Source organism: Calypte anna, chromosome 1 (genome assembly GCF_003957555.1).
Source record: "Calypte anna isolate BGI_N300 chromosome 1, bCalAnn1_v1.p, whole genome shotgun sequence".
NCBI lineage: Eukaryota > Metazoa > Chordata > Aves > Apodiformes > Trochilidae > Calypte > Calypte anna.
The window spans coordinates 126,253,339-126,274,444 of NC_044244.1; the positions used below are offsets into that span (position 1 = coordinate 126,253,339).

General features: G+C 40.4%; 1 protein-coding gene across 2 annotated transcripts in view; it reads right to left on the reverse strand.

The window, feature by feature from the left end:
- Positions 1-224: 224 nt before the first annotated feature.
- CLCN4 (chloride voltage-gated channel 4) overlaps positions 225-21,106 on the reverse strand; it is a 45,194-nt gene continuing 24,312 nt past the window's right edge. For both annotated transcript variants that reach the window (XM_030455109.1, XM_008494754.2), the window contains exons 5-12: positions 19,545-19,667; positions 17,733-17,939; positions 17,560-17,640; positions 16,365-16,910; positions 13,962-14,148; positions 11,018-11,416; positions 4,448-4,664; positions 225-2,871 (exon numbers count right to left, since the gene is read on the reverse strand). In XM_030455109.1, the coding sequence (XP_030310969.1) occupies positions 2,781-2,871; positions 4,448-4,664; positions 11,018-11,416; positions 13,962-14,148; positions 16,365-16,910; positions 17,560-17,640; positions 17,733-17,939; positions 19,545-19,667 (1,851 nt within the window). In that variant the 3' untranslated portion in view covers positions 225-2,780. The remainder of the gene's footprint in view (positions 2,872-4,447; positions 4,665-11,017; positions 11,417-13,961; positions 14,149-16,364; positions 16,911-17,559; positions 17,641-17,732; positions 17,940-19,544; positions 19,668-21,106) is intronic.

Consider the following 21,106-nt stretch of genomic DNA (forward strand, 5'->3'; position numbering starts at 1 on the left):
CGTATGAGTTTTAAGGTAAGAAGTTACCCCAGGGCTAACTGTTGGTTTTAGTGGATCAGGCATCTGGATATTAATGGGAATTAGCCACCAAATTTATGCCTATGCCTAAGTAAGGTTTGAGCTGATATCCCAAGTCAATACCCAAGTGAGTTTATATTCATGGCAAAATTTAACCTCAGCTAGGTGACTCAGTGTCTTTTTCTCAGGAAATGACAAATTTTTTTCAGTGTTGACACACCATCCTGGTGGTTGTTAGCAAACATTGCCCTCAGTACTGTCAATGCTTTTCAGAGTTAGCTCTGCCATGGACCACATGCTAACTCAGCATGGACTGAAATTTTCTTGGCTAACAGGGAAGGTTTTGGACCTCTCCTTTTACCTCACATACATGAAGCCTTGAGTTTGATTTCAAATAGCAGATAAATTCACTTCTCAATTTATTTCTCTTGGCTTATGAGCAAAAAAGGTATTTTAGTGTCAAGTGGGGAGAGTGCACACACCTGTTTCATACGTATGGAAGATGAAGAACATGTATGTGTTGACATTAAGAGCTATAAAAGTGAAAAGTGAAACACAGTCCCTCAGTTTTAATTTCAGAGCAAGATTGCCCTCAAAAGTCAGCCTTTTTATCTTAGCCTAAACCCCTTAGATTCTGGTTTTGGGTATGAAATGACATTTGTACTAAGCCCATTTTGGGTTTAGTGGTGGGAATGCACTGATTTTTAGGATCACAGGTCTGTTCAAATGAGGGTATCCAATGTTTATGAGCTTGGTTGTTGACTTGGTGGGTTTTGGTGAGTTAGACTGATGATAGCTTCACAGAAAAACAAAAGAAACAACAATATTGTGGTGTACTTCCTATTTTCAGAAGGAAAGGGTTGCTCAGTTCTGTAGTTTACATAGTTTTAACAATATCCCTTTAATAACACATTGTACTGCAGATGTTCAGTGAACAAAACATATACACTGAAACATTTATGGACTTTGGTCAGAGCTACATATATTTGTGTCAGTCTCTTGCAAACACTATTGTTAAATGGAGTACTTAGCAGATTAAAATTATCCCTTTGCTTCCGTTTCTTTCACTTAAACACTTTGGGCCATACTTTGTGTGAATGCAGTGGGATACATGCCAGAAGGAAGCAGGGTCACTGGAGATAAGAGGAGGAATTTGAGATATGTAATTTTGGGCATCTAACTCAGGGTGCACCTGGCTGGTTGTCTTGAGTTCAGGGACACAATAACCATGCACAATGCATACAAGTTGGATCAACAGTCTGGCTTCTGTCTGGAGTAACCAACAGGCTCTCATCCCTGTCCATAAAGAATATTTGGACCCAATGGACTTGAGCTACCAGTGTCTGTATGAATGTGAACAAAAATACCAGAAGTCTTAGATGCCTAAATGAAGACTCCAGGGTCTCTTGAGGATCTGAAAGGGATTCAGGGCATCTAAGTTAGGATTTAAACTCTTTCCAGTCTCTAAGCTTACAGTTACCAAGCAAACACTGGGCAGGGTGGATTATGTGCTACTGAGAGTAGAGTTTGGTCTTATGATACTCATAACAATAAAGTGCTGGTATATTAACACAGACAATGTTTACCCTGTGCATCTCACATAAGACCAGAACAAGAGTTTAGGAAAAATTAGCATTTTTACCTGAGTGACTTGGAGGTTTTGACTGGGGGTTGTGGATTCCACAGCCCTGTGACTGGCAGATGCATAAAGAGTAGATCTTCTACAGAATAAATGTATGGGATTGTTAAATTGACTTCAGCAATCTCTTGGCAGGTGCACACAAATGCAAAGAAAATTGTGAACTAAATGGAGAATCAGGAATCAATATAGAACTTCATTACTTTGTGATAAATTATCATGTACTTAAGGGGAGACAGCTGAGGGATTCAGTCTCTTGTCACTAACTTTGATGAAAGCTGGATACAAATGTCCCTTCTGTGCCCTTGAAAATTCCTCCACAGGCTTCTATATTTTTCCCAGTTATCACAGCAACCCCCTAATACTAAATATTACAGTACCTGTATGCAGAATTGCATAGAGAAATAATAAATCCTTACAAATAAGTCACATCTCAACATCAGTAAAGGGAAGCTGATTGACAAAAATGCTAAATTGTATAAAATTCGAAGGACTAAAGCAGGGAGAAGGGGGCAGTTTTGGAGTGAGTTGAAGTGTGTTCTTGCTCCCTTAACTCCAGTCTTGATTCACTTAACTTTTACAAAAATACATGAAGATGCCAAAAATTTTCATTTTAAAATATGATTATTTTTGTTCCTCGTGAAAATGTTATAATTCAATCTCAAATAAATAACCATGATTTCAGTAAGAAAAACTGACATTACTCATATACACTCTCTAGTTTGAAATACAAATCTTTCTGTATGTTAATAGCTTGTACATAAACAGTGTCTGCTAATCTTCACACCTGCCTCAAGAGTTACTGTGAACACTGATGCATCCCACTGGCACCCCTGGCTCTCTCTCTAAGCCCTACATCACTTACACCCCCCAACACTCCAGCTGAGCTGTTGGGAGCCTCATTAAGGAGACACATCTTGATGTCTGCAGCTGCTCAGAGCTTCTAAACTGCCCTCCTCATTAAATAGGTGCCATCCTGTATCCACTCTCCCTCTCAGAGGCATATTGGGCCATTCCTCATACACGTTACATTTTCCCTTTAAACAAATGAAACACCAAACGTAGCCTTTGTGTTAATCTAGAAGGGATTCCTTTGGGGATACTTAGTTCTTCCTTTACCAGTCTAGTTAAACATGATGGATTCAGGGTCCTGGTTTGCCATTTGAGCCATATGTCTTAATACATCCTTTTTAGTTATGATACCTAGCAGCCTCCTAGAAGAGAAAAAGAAAGGAAAGGTCAACAATCATCCTTTTTAGTTATGATACCTAGCAGCCTCCTGGAAGAGAAAAAGAAAGGAAAGGTCAACAATCATCTCATATATCATCCCTTTTTTTGTCCTGTTCAGCTGCAGGGACATTTTGTGAGTATTATAGCACTACCCATCTCATCCATTCCATAATTATTATCTTTTATAAAAAGCATTTTCACCTTCTGCATTTTTACTATCCTGGCCATGATCATTAAGTAAAATATTTTGTGTTGTTAATTTATTTTCATTGGGAACATTACTGAGTGATGAGGAGCCACAGCTACTGACACTATAAATAGCAGTCATTATTTTCCTCAGGCTCAGGCTGCAGAGGACCAATAGCACAAAACCAAGGCACCAGTGCCCTGAGATATGGCTTGGTATTTTATGATAGATGAACTAAGCTAAAGTACAGACTTTCTGAAACTCTCACTGTCCAACAGAATAATTCCATCGGATTAGAGTGATAATTTCTCATTTATGTAAAACCTAAATAAAGTATATGTGTAAAGATGAGAACTATAGCATGCATGGCTCCCGGATTAAAAAATTGCCTGACCCTTGGTATTCAAAGGCTTTTATTTCCAGCATTTCTAAACTATGCCAGTGTTTTTCCACTTTTCATTTCTTCTAAGTGCTAGAACTGAAGATCAAAATTTCCAAATGCAAGCACTTAAAATCAAGACTTAAATCTGTGTCCAGATAATATCCTTATTGTCTTAATGGTGAGGACACAGTATTGACAGTAACAGCCACAATATATGTGAATTAAAAAAAGGTTTATGTAGAAGATGAAATACTAGTCTTCCACATGTGAAAATCCTGGCTCTTGTTTTGCTCTCCTGATGTAAAGTTTCTTCTTACCACTTGATTCTGGGATGAGCAATAGTCCCGAAATAGCTCAAATCCCATTGGAACTGTAGGGTGCACATCCTGCAGTTTTCTAGAGCACATGCTGAAGCTTTCTACTCTTCTAATTTCTTGTTTGCCTATGCTTCTTCATCTGTTTTTTGTGGACTTTTGGTTTATAAGCCTTTCCATTTGGCTTTAGAGGAAGCTGAGCAGATTAATTTTCCTCTACTGACCTCTCTGTCACAGTCTTCTCAAGCATCTAATCTAGCTAAATGTCTAGAAACAGGCACATAGATTTTGTGAACAGTACTATTTTCCAGACCTGCCTCTGTTGAAAACTTGGTGATAGTGGGAGTCAGAACATTTCATTTTGTATTTATGTTTACCTTATCGAAATGACAATACCCTAAGGATTCAGGAGAACCGAATGAAACATGATGCCTGGCAAGGGCCATTTTAGTTCTGTGTCTGACTTCTTTTGCTGCCCTGGAGAAACATGGGGTGAGCTTCCCTCATTCTTCCATTCACAAATAGAAGTCAAAATAGTCACTTGACTGTCTCAGAGGTGTTGATTAATTAGCTACTGTCTATACTTGGCTCTGAACAGGAAAAGACATCTTTTATGTTAATGCTGAAGCAAATCTCCTCAGATTCTCTTAAGCTTGCTTAATTCAGCATCTACTCACCCACTGCGAGTGACCAGACACTGCCGCAGTCCGAGTTTCCGGAAAATGTCTACCACAGTCTCCATCGGGGTGTGGTCAGTGACAGTGAAAGGGCTCAGGTTGAGAATACGCCTCAGTTTCAGTGGATGAGGACTGTTGGGGGGCAGCTCTGGGGGGTCTTCAGTGAAATACACGATGGAGTTGCTCACCACCCCATCCTGACGCTGTCTTGCGTTCTCTGTACAACAGAGAAATGAAGGTAATGAGCTGGGTTTGATAACAAAACAAAACAAAAAAACCCTTTGGAGAGTATGGCTCAGAGTAGAATGTTCTCAGACTTCTCAGTGGAGTAGGGCAAATCACAAAATCATAGAATTGCTCTGGCTGAAAAAGACCCTCAAGATGATCAAGTCCAGCCTCATCCCAACCCTATTACACTATTTCTGATGACCCACCACTAAACCATATCCCCAGACACCACATCCAGATGATTTTTAAATACATTCAAAGACGGAGACTCAACCACCTCTACGGGGAGCCTGTTCCAGTGCTTAACAACCCTTTCTGTAAAGAAGTTTCTCCTGATATCCAACCTAAACCTCCCCTGATGCAACTTGAAGCCATTTCCCCCTGTCCTGTCACCTGTCACCAGTGAGAAAAGACCAACACCACTCTCACTACAACCTCCTTTCAGGTATTTGTAAAGTATTATGAGGTCTCCCCTCAGCCTCCTTTTCCCCAGACTAAACAGCCCCAACACCCTCAGTCACTCCTCATAGGGGATGTTTTTCAAACCCTTCCCTAGTTTTGTTGCCCTTCTTTGGACTTGCTCCAACACCTCAGTGGCCTTTTTGTATTGAGGTGCCCAAACTGAACGCAGTACTTGAGGTATGGCCTCAGTACTTGAGGTGAGGCAGGATCACTTCCTTAGTCCTGCCAGTCACACAATTTGTGGCAAAAGCCAGAATGCCATTGGACTTCTGGGCCACCTGGGCACATTGCTGGCTCATATTCAGCCGACTGTCAACCAATACACCAAGACTTTTCTGCCAGGCAGTTTTCCAACCATTTTCCAAGTCTGTAGCATAGCCTGGGGTTCTTGTGACCAAAATGCAGGACTCGACACTTGGCCTGATTGAATTTCATACAGTTGGTCTCAGCCCAATGATCCAGTCTGTCCAGGTCCCTCTGTAAAGCCTTTCTACCACCCAGCAGATGGACACTGCCTCCCAGCTTGGTGTTCTCTCCAGACTTACTGAGGGTGTATTCAATCCCCTCATGAAGATCATTAATAAAAATGTTAAATAGGAGTGGCCCCAGCACTGAGCCCTGGGGGACATCACTCATAACTGAGCCACCAACTGGATTTAACTCCATTGATCACAATTCTTTGGGCCCGGACATACAGCCAGTGTTTAACCCATTAGATTATATGCCCATCCAAGCCATGAGCAGCCAGCTTTTCCATGAGGATGTTATGGGGGAAACTGTCAAAGATTTTACTGAAGCCTTTACTTTGTCTATGTGGAGTTCAGTAAAGCCTTTGACACAGAAAATCTGGGCATGGTGAACAGATTTATGAACACAAAGCTAAGGAAAGATAAATTCACATTCCAAGAATCTGAGGTTGGTGTGGGTGTTGTTCTATACCAGCACACCCCTCTGACATGCAGGGTGAATTTTGTGAGTTTGTACTTAATGCCTTAAATAGAGTTTTCATATCTAGATTTTGAAAGGGCAGAACAAACTAGCATCCTGTTTAAAGGAAAACAGGAAAGGGAGGAACAATATATAGCAGTAAATGAGTTTGATACATTTTTTTTCAAAAGTGCATATTTGACTTCTTTCAGAAGCCATCATTCATTTGATCAAACTATGAAGTGAACTTTATTCTACAGCTGGACTTTACATGATCAGTATAAGCCTTTTTAAAGTATGCTTCAACAAGTATTCTTAGCATTGGAGTGGTTTATTTACTTTGTAGTGTTTGGATTTCCAAATGATAGACAACTTCTCTCTCCCCAGAATAAGCATATCATGTTTGGCTCTGAGGATCTAACTCTTTCTTCTTTTTGGTATAAATTCTTGGAAGTGGCTAGAATTATTATCTTTGATTAATATAGGTTGCTCCTGCTCTTGAGTGGTATAGCAAGTCAGACATACTCAAAGTGTATGTATATATTCTTGGAACTCATTGCCATAAATCAAAGTGCATAAACCTGCTTCTGTGACTTGTAATGTGTAGACAGTAATGGTTTCCAACATGTTCCAGCTGCATTTTTTTTTCCTTTAATGATCATTGTCTTGTAATATTTCTGGAACTGGAGGAGTGCTGGCTCAAACCTAATATCAGTACAGTATATGAATTTCAACCTTCTCACCCCACATACTACAAGACCTATTGCAAGTTAAAGGAATGATACTGAATTTGTCTCATCTTGGTTTGATTCATACATCCAATTTCAAGTGTGAACATGCCTGCATAGCTCTTTGATATATGATCTGTGGTAAGAGGTAACATTAATCAAACTGAAGCTAACTCCCACCCTTTGATAAAAACTCTTGACAGCTAGGTATTTCCTTCCCAAAGCTGCACCCAAAGCAATAGGCCCCAGCATTTCAGTTGCCATGTTGCTGTTCCCAAGGCAGCAATGACCCTGGGCAACAGTGATTAGCTGAATCCATGACTTCACTCCTCAAAGTCGAGCATCCCTCTTGAGAAATTTGAATGATGTAGTACCACTGAGCAAAATAGAAAAAATGATGGACTTTGCCTGCAGTCTTGCTGGATGGGGAAGTTAGAGTAAAGGTAAAACAGAAGAACAGATCGTTTTTGCAGTCAGTGGATCAGAAACACAGAAATAGCTTAACAGAAAGAGCAAAGAAAGTGGATGATGATGTCTGGTTTTACAGAGTAATCTGTGCAGAAGGCTCTTTCTATAGCTTGAGAGTCAATTAGTTCCTCCAAATGCAGAACAGCCACTCAATTCAGGAGATCCCAGTTCACAGCCTGTATTAACTATGTTGTGCTCCCACCTCCACACTGGGAGAAGTACATTATATAGGCCACCTGGCTTGCATCCAAGATTGCCTTTTGTATGATACCTCTGAAGCTGGCCAAAGTTAAGAAGTGCTTTATGGGGTCAATTACTCCTCTCCATTAGGCTGTAAAATAGGTGCCATCTACAGTGTAGACACCTATTCCCAAAGGGTGACTCTGAACACTCAACCTCCCTACCTGCTCAACACGGAGCAGTAGAAGGGCACAACTGTCCTCAAGGTGCTTCTGAGCAAGTGGAAGTGGCATTGCCATGCTCTCTGCAGGGACTGGATGCTTAGTGCTTCACTTAGTGAAAAAGAAATTATGGAGGGGTAAATCACAAGGCACAGAGCTGTGAGAGAACTCCTTTTTGATGCAGGACCTAGCAGCTATTGCATTGATCCAAGAAGTCTATTGGGTGAGGGAACTGAAGTACATCCCCAGAGTATTCCCTGGGCCACCACACTGCTGATAAACAATTTATTGGGCCAGAGAAAGAAGCTGAAGCTTCACAGTTGACAGCATATATCTACATAGTGCAAAGTGTTATCATATGGAGGCACTAAATCCAGCTCAAACTGGAGGAAGCATTCTGCAGTCCACATGCAGTAAAAGAAGAGATACTGGTATGGGCCTAACTCTGCTCCTTAGAGGACCTCATTCCCTGGCTACAGCAGTCCATATTTAGGGGCTTGTACTGTTCCCAGGCAAAATTCCAGAATCTCTGGATGCTCTCAGCCTGAGCAGGAGGTACAGACCTGAACAAGAGAATAAAAGATACTTCACCGTGTGTGATGTTTACCTCTTGGCAAGTAATTTTATGGTTTAAAGGAGAATTAGTGTATGGCTCCATGAGCACAACTATGAAGCACGCTGAGTTGAAGGTTTGCAACACATTAACTACTCTATGGTAGTGGATGAGCAGTGACAACTTCTACAACAAATGCAAAGCAGCTCTGGCCTTCAGTGAAAGAGGATCAGCTAACACAAAGTTGCTATCATAGTACAAAACCAGTGTTTTGCTCGCCCTATACTGGAACCATATACTGTATCATTTGGAAAAGTGAAACCAAATCCAGATTTTAAGTCACAAAGACACAAACCATAGTGGAAATATTAACCATTTATCATGACTAAACACGGAATGACATCAGGAGCTGAGATGAGAGGAAAAAAAAGATAGAGAAAAAAAAAATTAACCTGACAAAAAGGGTCACCAAAGGTCCCTGACAGCCAAGGATTTTAGAAAAGCATGTCTATGCAGAGAAGATTCTGATTTTAAATCTCAGTTCTGCATCAGATCCTATGAAAGATGTTCTTAATTAAAGCTGATCAGAAAATGGCATTTTTACCTCTGGAAAATGTGAATGCCAAAGAAAGAGTTGTTGAACAGGAAAACATTTTGAGTTTATTTGTAATTGATTTCTTTGTTATCAGTGCATAGCTGGACATTTTCACACATCTCCTAGCAAGCCCATTCAGCCATGTTGACATTTATAATCTGAACCAAGACTTAGTTCCTCGAACTAAGGATTTGCTTAGGACCGTATCTGATCTTTCTGCTTTTGAAGTGAAGGCTCTGCATCTTCACTCCATGCAGTTTTTCCCACTGACATACCTCCCTGCAAGAGAGATGCCAAAGACTCTAAAGTTAGGATGGCATCAAGTGTTACAGCCATGACATGGCACAGACAGTGTAAAAGCTAGACACATAGTAGGCTAACTACATCTAATTAAGGTCTTTTACTTCTCACTGGGGAGTGCAGAAGACATCTGAAAATCATTAGCAAAACCAAGATAAAATATGAACTATTTTATAAATAGAATCAGCTCTTGGCATTTACACATTTGGTGAAACTTCAGACACATACTTTCCAAACTTGGCTATACAAGGCATCTTTTGTTACCACTAAAGGAAGATTAGCCCTCTGAGAAAATCAGTTTTTTGAAAGGGGTAGCAGCCTTGGACTTCTTCTCAGTGTCTTTAAAATCCTCTTACACTGAGATTGGTATGTAGAGGATTATGACTTCATAGAGTTTTGTTCTTGGAGTAGGGAGGAAGGAGCAACCAGTGATAGTGGGTTTCTAATGAAAAAGTTAAGATTCCCACACTCCTTTGAAATGACACTCTAACTGAAATGACAACTTACACCACAGAAGGGAAAAAATGAGAAATAATTTCTTGATAAAGAGAATTCTGCACTACATTTTAAGGAGAGAAAACTGGGCTCTGTTACTCGTTTTCTTTCTCTGCATGTAGTATTGATGCAGTATTGGTGACTTTATGCTATAGTATGATGAGGAAATCAACAGCTGAGTGTTCTTAAAAATTAATGCAAATTGTAGGTCTAATCGCTTAGAATGATTAGATGAGAAAAAAATATTAAAAAACAAATAAAGAAGCAAACAAAAAATGCATTAAACCCCCCATGCTTTAAAGAGCACTGTTACTTCAAATTTCATTTCATCTTTGTGAGAAGTGAGCAGGAAAGTGGTCCTCTAAAAGAGGATTTTCTTTTCTGAAGAATATAGGAGTTTGCATCTGAGACAACATCTTTTTAAATGTGCCTTAAGCAGAGGGATGGGATGAAACAGGCCCATGCAGAGAGGAATAATCTCATGTCAAGGAGATTTGGATGTGCCAGACATTCCACTCCCCCAGATAGTATAAGGCAACCATGCCCAGCCAGCAGCCTGTCTGCCTACCCAGCAGGCTGTCAGGACTGTCAGGATTGGGAGCAGACCATGGGGATGATTTGCCAGGCTCACAGATCTCTGCCGTTCTGGACGCCCTGGGTGTGGGAAGGTGGGAACACTTGCTTTCATTCAATATCTTTCCTATATATATATATATATTTATATTATTTAAATATCTTTCCAACCCCCACCTATCCAGCTTTCCATTGGGTGCTTGACAGAACAGCCATCTCTACCAAACAGCATCCTCCACTGGAAAGATTTGTACCCTTAGTGGAAAAGGCTGGCATGCAGGAAACACTGACAAAATGCAACAGAAAGAAGGACAGGGACTTTCACTTCCTCCCAGGGTGACAAAGGTTCATGGCTGCCCCAGCTGCTGCTGGTGGCCCATGGATACTACAGGAAGGTCAGGACTGCAGAGGCTTTTCATCTGGTTCTGACAAAACTTCTGGACACATGAGATGGGTTTGCTTCTGTTTTCTGTAGTAGGATTGTATTGTACTATTGTGAGTGATGACAAAATTAAGCCCCCAAAAGTCAAGCCCCCAAAAGTGTGGCACTCAGTGCCATGGTCTGGTAACTGCAGCGGTAGTGGATCAAGGGTTGGACTTGATGATCTCTGAGGTCCCTTCCAACCCAGCCAATTCTGTGATTCTATGATTCTATGAAAAGTGGACCAGGTGGTATTCTACAACAGAAAAACTTCCAGGTATGGGTCCTAGCAACTAGAAAAAATAGACTTGGGAAAGAAGTTAGGTGTGGTTCTTATTTATCCATTCTTCAAGGTGTACATCACCAGTAACATCCTAACCTTTCCAAATCAAACTTGCATTCTCTGATACTTTACTCACTTATTGCAAGGATCAGCTCTCGTCTCTGTGCAAATCCAATAAGTCTCTCCGAGTCTTTTGAAACCACTACAGGAAATCCATTGTAGTCAGTCTCCTTGATTAGTGTCTCCACGTCCTCCACTGTCATGCTGTCCTGTGTCAGAACAGAGAGAGGAGCTTCACCACGCCTTGGTCTCATGACGTCAGTGGCCAGGGTTCGGTGGGTAAATTCATCCTTGACATCCAGAAATGGGTAGCCGTTCAGATGAATGTGAGCTTCATAGATCCCTTCTTTCCCAAAGGCATCTGCCACCCACTTGCTTGTGACTGCTGCAGCCATAAGAGGCACAATGTACTCCAGGCCTCCAGTTAGCTCAAACATAATGACCACCAGCGAGACTGTCATTCGTGTCACACCACCTGCCAACAAGGAAAGCAGTCAAGTTTCCCTCGGTGCTCTTGAAATATACATACTAAGCATTACTCATTTATATTGTTGAGTCTTGAACTCAAAAAAAATCTGAGATTATTTTGCTGAGTATCTTGCCCTTATATTTTGTGAAGTATTTTGGGGTTTATTTGACTGAAGGGATTTTTAATTTACTGCGATTTTCATCAAAGAGATCGAGTGAACTTGCTTAAGCCAAAGATGCTAGCATCTTTGTTAGTGAATCTGAAAAGCAAATAACGCATGCTAAAACACTGAGCCATCACACCAGAAAGCATGCCAAAAAATAAGCTATACTGGATACTTGAGAAACTAATACTGAATCCTGTCATTAGACCTCTAAAATGACTCCAAGAATCAGTTAAGTAACCATGACTGGGATAAACAGGAGCATTGAGAGCTGGCCTTCACATGGCTTTAACTCTCACATTCACACTGAAGAGAAACCTAAGCATTATCTTGGGACAGAGCATGGTTACAAAATGCTATGGAAAGGTAGTCTAGTGCCACTGCAAGAGCTATGTTACAGGTAAAACCCTAGCTTTTGACATCAGTATAACATACAGTTTGAACTGTATACAACTTGGTTTGAGGCCATCTAGGCATGTAGCCACAGAGAGGGTTGTAGCTGTAGTTTTCAATCTAGTCGGTCTGTATTAATTTCATAAGCAAGCTCCTTTGTCCTTCAGTTTATGTTAAAGGATAAAAATAATCACATGACAGCAGACAAGTGTGTATGTTTCACTGAATTATTAGGTAACATTTCTTTGCCTCTGTTCAAAAGGTAAATGTAATAAATCTTCTATTTTTAAGCCTCAAAATACAGCACCATTTTAGATGAGGGAAATCAGAAACAGGTCATTAAAAGATGCTTTTAATCTGGCAGCATATGGGAAAATTTAATTGTTGATTATTCAACACGATGATCCGGATATAACTTCCATCTGAGGAATGCCTTAAACTTCTGACTCTGGAAAGCTGAGAACAGATACCAGAGTAAGGATCATTTAAAACTTATTCTATACCTCTTACTCTAAGCCAGACAGGTCTTGGGCTTAAGAATGAGTAGTGATCATTCTGTTTTATGCCTCACCATACTGTAAAAATTACTGCACCTCCATTTGGACATTTTAAAGGAAGAAGTGATTGCTGACTAGCAGATTAACTGGAATATCAGAGCAGAATTTTTGTGTATCATTTCTTTTATGAACATTAAGATTATTTATGGCCAAAAGGAAGTGCTTCGCTCTTTTTGACAGTAAGATTCATCCTTGCTATTTTAATGTGTCTACACTGCTCTAGGTGTTCACATCCAAAGAGGTGATTCACATTGCCTTTACAATCTCTGGAAAAAACAAGACACTTTTGAGGCCAAATTCACTTGGGTTTAAATGTCTGTTGCCAGATGAGACTATTCTTTCCAGTATCTCATTTTTCTATTTTTACCGCAAAGGGTACAACACAGCTAGCTCAGTGAACCTGCACATTATAGGCCTTAAATTTAGACAAGCAAATCCCATCCTTCCATCCTCTGTAACTAATCACACAAATGATCCTACTTTGCTAATATGAGACTCCAAAACTGAAACTTTTCAAGCTATTCCACGAGTATGTCTTTCATTTCAAATCTACCCAATTACATTAGTCATCTGTTATGCCTCTCCACTACTATTAAATCATCAAATGATGGTATCAACAACAACAACAGAAAGAGGTATATCTACAAATACAGAAGGAGAAACACTTGATCAGGCAAAAACATGTTCAGATGGCATACTTGTAACATTCCCATTGCATCTATGATGAGAAATTTGATATTTGAGGTATTATTCAGTGATCTTGCTTTAATAGTTAACAGAACATTCCTGTTATATCCAATAAATCCTATTGATTTAATGTAATCAGATACTTGCCTTACGGTCAAAACAAAAAATGAAAGAGAGCCCAGTTGACCATAGTGTAACACACAGCCAAAATAAGCCTCGGAATACTTATCTCCGTGTAGCTTACAATTTGGCCAGAACTGGGAAGTTTCTTCCCTGCACTGATAAAGAGCACAGTCTAAAGTAGGAAATAGAATTAGTTCAGCTGCAGGGGATTTCATGACGTAAAAAAACCCCGAACACCCACACCAACACCCACAAAAAACCAAACCAACCAAAACCAAACCAAAAACAAACAAACAAACAAACCAAACAAAAAAACCCAAAAACCAAACCAAACAAAAAACCAAAAAAAAACCAAATCAAAACCCACTCCTTCTTGGAAACATGCAACTTTAATTTTTTGTTTCCTTCTGCATACTTATTGGCAGATTAAAAAGAGTAGGCATTGGTGACTGCAAGACTCTTTTGTTGAAGAGACCATTTAAGGAAGCATGCTTTAGCCCATCACAATTATTATTCCATAAATACCAGCACAGCACCTACCACAGACACAAAAACCTTATTAACAACTTGTATGTCACCAAACATCAGTGTTTCCCATGCACAAAGCAATGATCAGCAGGTACTGTACCCAAGCAAGCTGCTGCTCCCACCATGGCATAAAGTCCTGGTGTGACACAGTCTGCCCCAGGTCTGCACCAGTTCCTGAAGATGATCCAGTCGTGATGGTGATACGCAAGCTGTTCCACTCCTATCCCAACCATCCTGCCAGCCATGGCTCCAACAGCCATGCTGGGAATGAAAAGACCTGAAGGGATCTTGAATAAGAGAAAGACACATGAGCACCTTGACAGACATGGCTAGCAATGAACTTACTGATCAAACTATTTATTATTAGTGGTTAGGGAACCCAGTTATCTCGTTAAATGCCAGCTCAGGCCATAACCCTTTGGCAACACACGATGACTGCTGTGGTCTGACACAGGTTTCTGCAGGGACTGAGTTGGTGTGGCTACGTGTGTATCAATAGCTTTAAGAAAACCTTAGTGCATTTTTTAAAGTAATTTTGAAACCTACCTGCATCATACTTGAATTAATAAGTAAATGGTGTTTCTCAATATAGTCTGCTTTAAAAGTCAAGATGCTCCTGCTTTTTCCTTTATTGCTTTCTCAGCATGAAGTGAGGGGCTGCATGGTTCTTTCTTGGGCTTGAGAATAAGCTTAGCTGAAAATAACAGCTTGACTTCAGAAATCTCTATCACATGAAATATGTCATGGTTTTATTAATAATCTTTCAGGCTAAATCAGACCTGATTTTAAATTAAATGTCAGAATAAAAATTTACAGAAGGGAAGCTTACTGCTCAGAGGCAGGTATTTCTTTGGCTCAGTTTTCAATATATTTTCCATGAAGTTCTGTGAATCATTACCTTGTTGTCTGCTACACAGACAAGTCAAAAATCACCAAAAAAATATTATTGAAATGAAAAGAAAAATAATCATATGCCTTTTGCTAAATGCATTTCCTCTTAGATGTCAAGTGCACCTGCCAAGTTGGGAGACAAATTTCCTGGTGGAGAAGAGACACTTATTGCAAAGGGTTGCTTGGAGTTTTTTGCTGGTTTTAGAGAGGAAAGGTTGTTTTATGTTTTTAGTTCTTAAAATACACCTTGAGCTTCCTAGACAACCCAGCTAACAACTTTGGCATGGCCCAGGGCTATTAGGGCTGATAACAACAGGAGCTGTCTTCCCCACCATGTGGCATTAATGCTGTTGGTAGAGTTGAATTAGGCCTTCTAGATTTGATGGGTAAAGCTATTTTATCTGTTCTTTTCAAGAATACTTGAAACTGTCAACTGCTTCTAATGATTTAAAAATATATAGAATAAATAACCACATATCAGAGAAACAAGCTCACAAGTTTTTAACCAAATGAACAAGCATAGCAGCAACTGGCTGCCAACAGAACCACAAATCACTTTCTGCAGTGAAGGGCATCTCATTTCGGATCCTCCTCCAGAAATATTACACCTGTGCTCATAAACTCCTACTCCTTCTTTGTGCTTAGGAAACCACCAGGGCTCAGTCACTGGTCCGAAGTGACTTTCTTCCATTAAGTAGTTCTTGTCATCAGGAACGTTCCAAATAGACAAAACACGAAAGAAAAGCAAAACACCAACAACTTCCTATTGTTTTGGGGGTAACAGGTATTCTAAAATTCCAGCTCAGTTTTAAGAGAAAGATGACATGGCTTTAGTTTTTAGTGTGACAAAAAATATAATGCATAACTCAGAAAAACTTCCCATTCTCTGCTGAAATCAGATCCAAAACCAAATGTTCAGATAATGGGAGCTGTAGGCAGAGAGATATGTATTTTACATGGGTTTTAACAATCATATATATAAAACTTATCACAAGCAGGTTTTTTATATATTGAAAACTTGATTAAATTGTTCCTGGACCTTTCATCACTCAGTTATGAGGAGGAGGAGGGAGGGAAAGAAAAAGTTGCAAATTCAGAATAATCAAATCATGCATCTATCAGCCCTCACACTTTTTTATTCCAGGCTACAGCGCATTAAAATTTTAAAAATACAACTTTTCATCTACTCCTATGTGTACATCAGTAAATTCAAAGCTATTACTTCCCTGAGCATAGCTACCTTGAGGCATGTTAAGACCTATAAATCCAACCAGACAAACAACAATGTAAACAGTCCATAACCCTGAGAGAGCTGAAAGACAGCTGAAGTGGGAATCATCTTGAATTTCCTCATTGGCAAGACTTTAAATTCACACCCAGATCACTTTCTCACTTAATAAAGCTGCAGATGATTAGAAGGTGGAAAAGCAGGGCCAAACCCTTTTAACTGCAACAGGGGCCAGCAGAGCAAGGTGCTGGTGGGTGGGTGAAGCAGCAGACATGTCAGCTACCCCTGCTGGGTGTTGTTCAGAGACACACAAACCCTGCCAGGCAGACCCCAGCCCCCCATGTTGTGAGCTCACAACAGCTTCTGTGCCTGTGCCCAGTTTACCTTCATGCCGAAAGTGAATATCGTGATGACAATTTTAAACACCAAAGCCAAGGCAAGCTGCCACATGGCAGTGTAGACTCCGGGGCCAGCAGGTCTGTCAGGGATGTCATCCACAGGGCGGGTCATGTTTGGGTCATTGATGTAATCGCAGAGCTGGGAGGACTCCAGGGCCCCGCAGTCATTGAAGAGCTCCGAGATGAGCTCACTTGTGCTCCTCCGGGTGTAGGGGTTGGGGTAGGCGATGATGGCAGTGATGGCTGTTATCACTATCACCTCCAGCACTGGGTATTTCCCCAGTCTGGTGGTTTTTCTCCTCCTGCACCAGGCGATGTTGCATCGGATAAAGAGGGTCCCCCAGAGGCCACCGAAGACGCCGAGGAGGATGAAGGGGAAGAGCTCAGCCATGTACCAGGGGGTGTGGTACTCCACGTAGAACAAGACCAGCCGGCTGTTGCCAAAAGGATTGATGGACCTCAGCGTGAAGGCAGCCACGAGTGCAGCAAAAAACGACCTCCAGAGGGTTTTGAGAGGAAAGTAGTAGCTGACCTAAAACCAAGCAGAGACTATAAACACTTCACTGAGAGTGACGGAGGGCGTCTGCTTTAATTATTCACTGGAGCACCGCACGCAGTAGGCTGCTGGCATGTGTTTCATCTCTGATTCTGTGTCTGGCTTTACTGGGAACACCTCTCCTTACAAAGGTATCAAAAAAGGCATTTTCAGATTACAGATATGGAGCAGCAACCAGTGAAAAAAAATCAATAAACTGAAATTCAAAGTTACTGGCTAGAGACCATAAGATAGGTGCTTGGCCCATGCTGAAAAGCTGAAAGCTGGAAAAAACTCAACACAGTGATGTTTCCAGATTAAATAATTTTGTTTGTTTCCATGAAACCAGTCCTCTTCCTTTACTCAATTTGTGCTAAATTACCTGCTTATTTCCTATTAATAGAAATTAAAGATGACTTTTTGCTTTAGGAAAAAAAGAATCATATAAGTTGTCATGGTTGTCTCTTACAAGAGACTTACGAGAGACTTAGCTGAAAGCTAAGTACAAGACAGAAAATCACTTCTGTACAAGACAGAAAATCACCTTTATCCTGGCCCAAACCAGGACATAAGTATCTGAATACTAAAGAGGAATAAAAAAAAAAAAAAAAAAAGAAAAGGCATCAAGTGAACTGCCAAGTCTCACCTCTTCCAGACTAAAAAGCACACCTCCAATTGGGGCCCCAAAGGCAACAGAAACTCCTGCAGCAGCTGCAGCTGAAAGCACCTACAAAACAAATATTTACATACAAGGCATGAGTCCTTTGAAAGACTGAGTATCTGGACAGGGAAATTAGAGATGATCTGAGCCAACCTCACCTCTCTCCTCTTTCCTTCATTCTTGCTGTACTTTGAGAAAAGGCTGCTGAAGAAGTTCCCGCAGCAACAGGCCACGTGGACCAATGGCCCCTCTTTCCCAAGGCTGAGGCCTGAAGATACCACCAGAACCAAGGTGACTGTTTTGATTAAAAGTGTCCATTTTCCCAGGTAGCCCCTAATAATGAACCCACTCAAGATGGTTTTTATCTGGAAAGCAGGAAGAACATGTTGAAGAGCTGAAGAAACCTTTTCTACTCTGAACTTGCAAATGGAGTTAAGCCCCAACAGAGTTAAAAAATACAAATAAAAATTGCAAACTGCTTGGAAAGGGACTGTGATGGAGAGAAAGAAGCTGTAGGCAGGGCAACATTTCTGCAGTGACAGCTGCGCTGTTGTTAAACAGACCACACTTCAAGTGTTCTTATGGGTGGTCCCCCGTGTCAGTAAGGAGTCTGACAGAGATCAATAGAAATATGAAACTGTTACATGTCTCCATGGCTTATAGGATCAGAGTTAAACTAGACCCAACTTTAATAAGGCAGAAAAAAGCAAATAAACAACCACACATTCACCCCAGTTAAACAAGAAAAATAAAATTTCTAAATATTTGGAATGGCCATGCCATAAAAGCATGCAAGTATTATGAAACAAGAAAGTCCAAGAGAACTTATTTTTACACATTGCCTCTTAATTTTGCATGTGAGTGGGTAGAATAGAGCACAATGCATGTGCATGGCACACAGGCTGTAGGGTGGGATTTGGGGTTGGACTCCAGCCCTGGAAATGAACTGGAGCTGAGCACCACCTCCCATGAGATATTTTACTACTTGGAAACTAGATTTACAGTTAGCTATGAAAACTTCTAAAAACCACTTATATTGAATATGTAACAAACACACATGTGACTACTTTGAGAGATGGTAATGATTTAAATATTTCAAATTATTTACGCTGCTTTTTTCCTGATTGTTTATGAAATATTTGAATGTTCTTCCCAGCAAACGAATTAAATAAGTATGCCAAGATTTCTAAGATTTGGGCTGTTGATTCTGTCTGCCAGATTTCAACATAATAATCACTGTGGTTCTATAGCACTTTTAACAAAAGACTACCATGGTTTTAAAAAAATTTAGTAGCTATACTCTTTGAATTACAGAGTTCTTAATTTAAACATAAGTAGGGACTGAGGCTCAATATGTAAAATAGTGAAAACCAACTAGAGGTTTTGGTTGCCATAATTCTGTCATGTCAGCATGACATGGTATATGAGGACACAATTTGCAGAAGATGGACAGACAGACTCTTTTCAGGCATCCCAAATGATGGGTATATCACATCTTTAGTAGCTTAGGAAACCTTAGTTTTGCAGCCCTCCCTCTTCATTTTATTTTGGTTTTATTTAAATCCTAACCTAGAAGATGACTGTTTTTGTAACTGGCCCAAGTAATTTCATCCAAGGAAAATTCTACATAATTTCCTAGGGAGTATGTGCTTCAGCCACAAAAAGTTGGATTTCATAAAGTGAAGAGTGGGAGCTGCTGAATTTTAATTCAAGCTCTGGCAGTGAAGAAGTACGTACATTTGCCTGTCACAGTGGCATTTAAACATTTTCTACTATGAAAAATTTAGATTAGCACCACAAAGGCATGCTAGACAAAGGGATGAAGGCAGATGAGATGCAAAGACTCTTGTTAGGAACTCTACAGTTCCTATGTAGCTGTGCTACCTCATAGTACAATTCTGGAAAGGGAAGAGGTGGGAAATTATCTTTTGGTTTGTTTTTTGAACATTCATGGACAAACAGATACTCACCTCTGGGATTCCAGAACCACAGGCATAGGGAGCAAACACTCTGACCAGGGAGACTGCCAGGAAAGCAAAACACAGAGCCCACATAATGTATAGAAAATAGTTTAGAATGTAAGCACTTGCGCCCTAGAAAAATAACAGTAACAAACATTGTTAGATAAATGCAAGTTGGTAAAACTCATGCTTCTTCTAGGGATCATGATGGCCTTTTAGGGATCATTCTGGTCTTTTCATTCACATGCTAGCTGCTAATTTTTCCCAGGTGGGACAAATGGCCTTATATACTCCAACACCTTTATTACTCATAGCATACATACTCAATGCAGTCCATACAGTCTGTTGGCAAGGGACCCAAAGACTTAAACAGAGCATCTTTCATGCACTTAAAAATCAACCTCAAAAACTCCCAAAATGTTAAACAAGTCTGTCATAAGGGCAAAGATAATTGTTATTAAAAAATGCACTGCAGGAAGGAACCTGCTGTTTCATCCCATGGTAGATGACAGGGAACGAGAACCAGATGCATCTATTCCTGAGGGCTGGTATTTGAAGGTCAGGTCTCCATGAAGGTGGTGATTTTTTCAAACAATATCCCTGTGTATGTCAGTAGCCAATTCAATTCACAAAGAGGGAGGGTAAAATCATAAATAAATAATTTCCTCCCATGTGATGCTATCTATGATAGGGTTGAAAATCAGTTGAAAACACAGTAGCTTGGCAGATCCCACTCAGACACATCTCAGTCCTTTTGTCCCCGATACTTTTAAAAGCATTCCAGTCAGTAATAACCTGTCTTCAAGCTGAATAGCTTGCTGAGAATGGAAATGCTATTGATCATTAGCAACAATTGACTGTGCAGTGCCATAGTGAAAGAACAGGCAGGAGTGACCTTCAAGCTTGATACCTGTCTCCAATGGTCAAATCAAAACTGTTGTTAAAATCTGCCTGAGAATGACCCTCCCTCTATAAGCATAATTTTTAGATTAATTTAAAAACCCCCAACTACAAGGACAATAGAGAATCTCGTCAGAGGCATCAGACTGATTACCAGGAGCCTAAGCCTTCAAATGGTTTCCTCTAACAACATGACACTGCAGAATGAAAAACAAGATGAACCTCAGTTCATGAATTGGTACAAATCCTTCACCTCTAAGTGAACTCTTCCTACCGGATGCAATCGCAGCTACTCAAGAACATCAGGGCCCCTGCCTTTGCTCTGGAGGACAGCAGCCTGGATATCAACATTATGATAAATCAAGTAGGAAAACAGGCATTAATCAGTTAACAAAGCTGGCCAGGCCCAGTTCCCAGTCATAAAAAGCTCAGAATCCTGGAAGGAATCAACCTTTAACAGTACAAATGCTTGCCAGCCTCATTTTCCAAGCCTCTGTCCAATTGAAAAGATGGTAAGGGAGCCACTGCCCCTTTCCTCATGGATTTATTTGGAAGAAGGGCAATTTTATTAAGGTCCTCTTGTGCTTGCTGAAGTTAGCAGATGGATTTGTTGATAACAGTAGAAGAGCAATATGATGCCATCCCCCAGTGTCTTGAGACTAAGTAGTCAT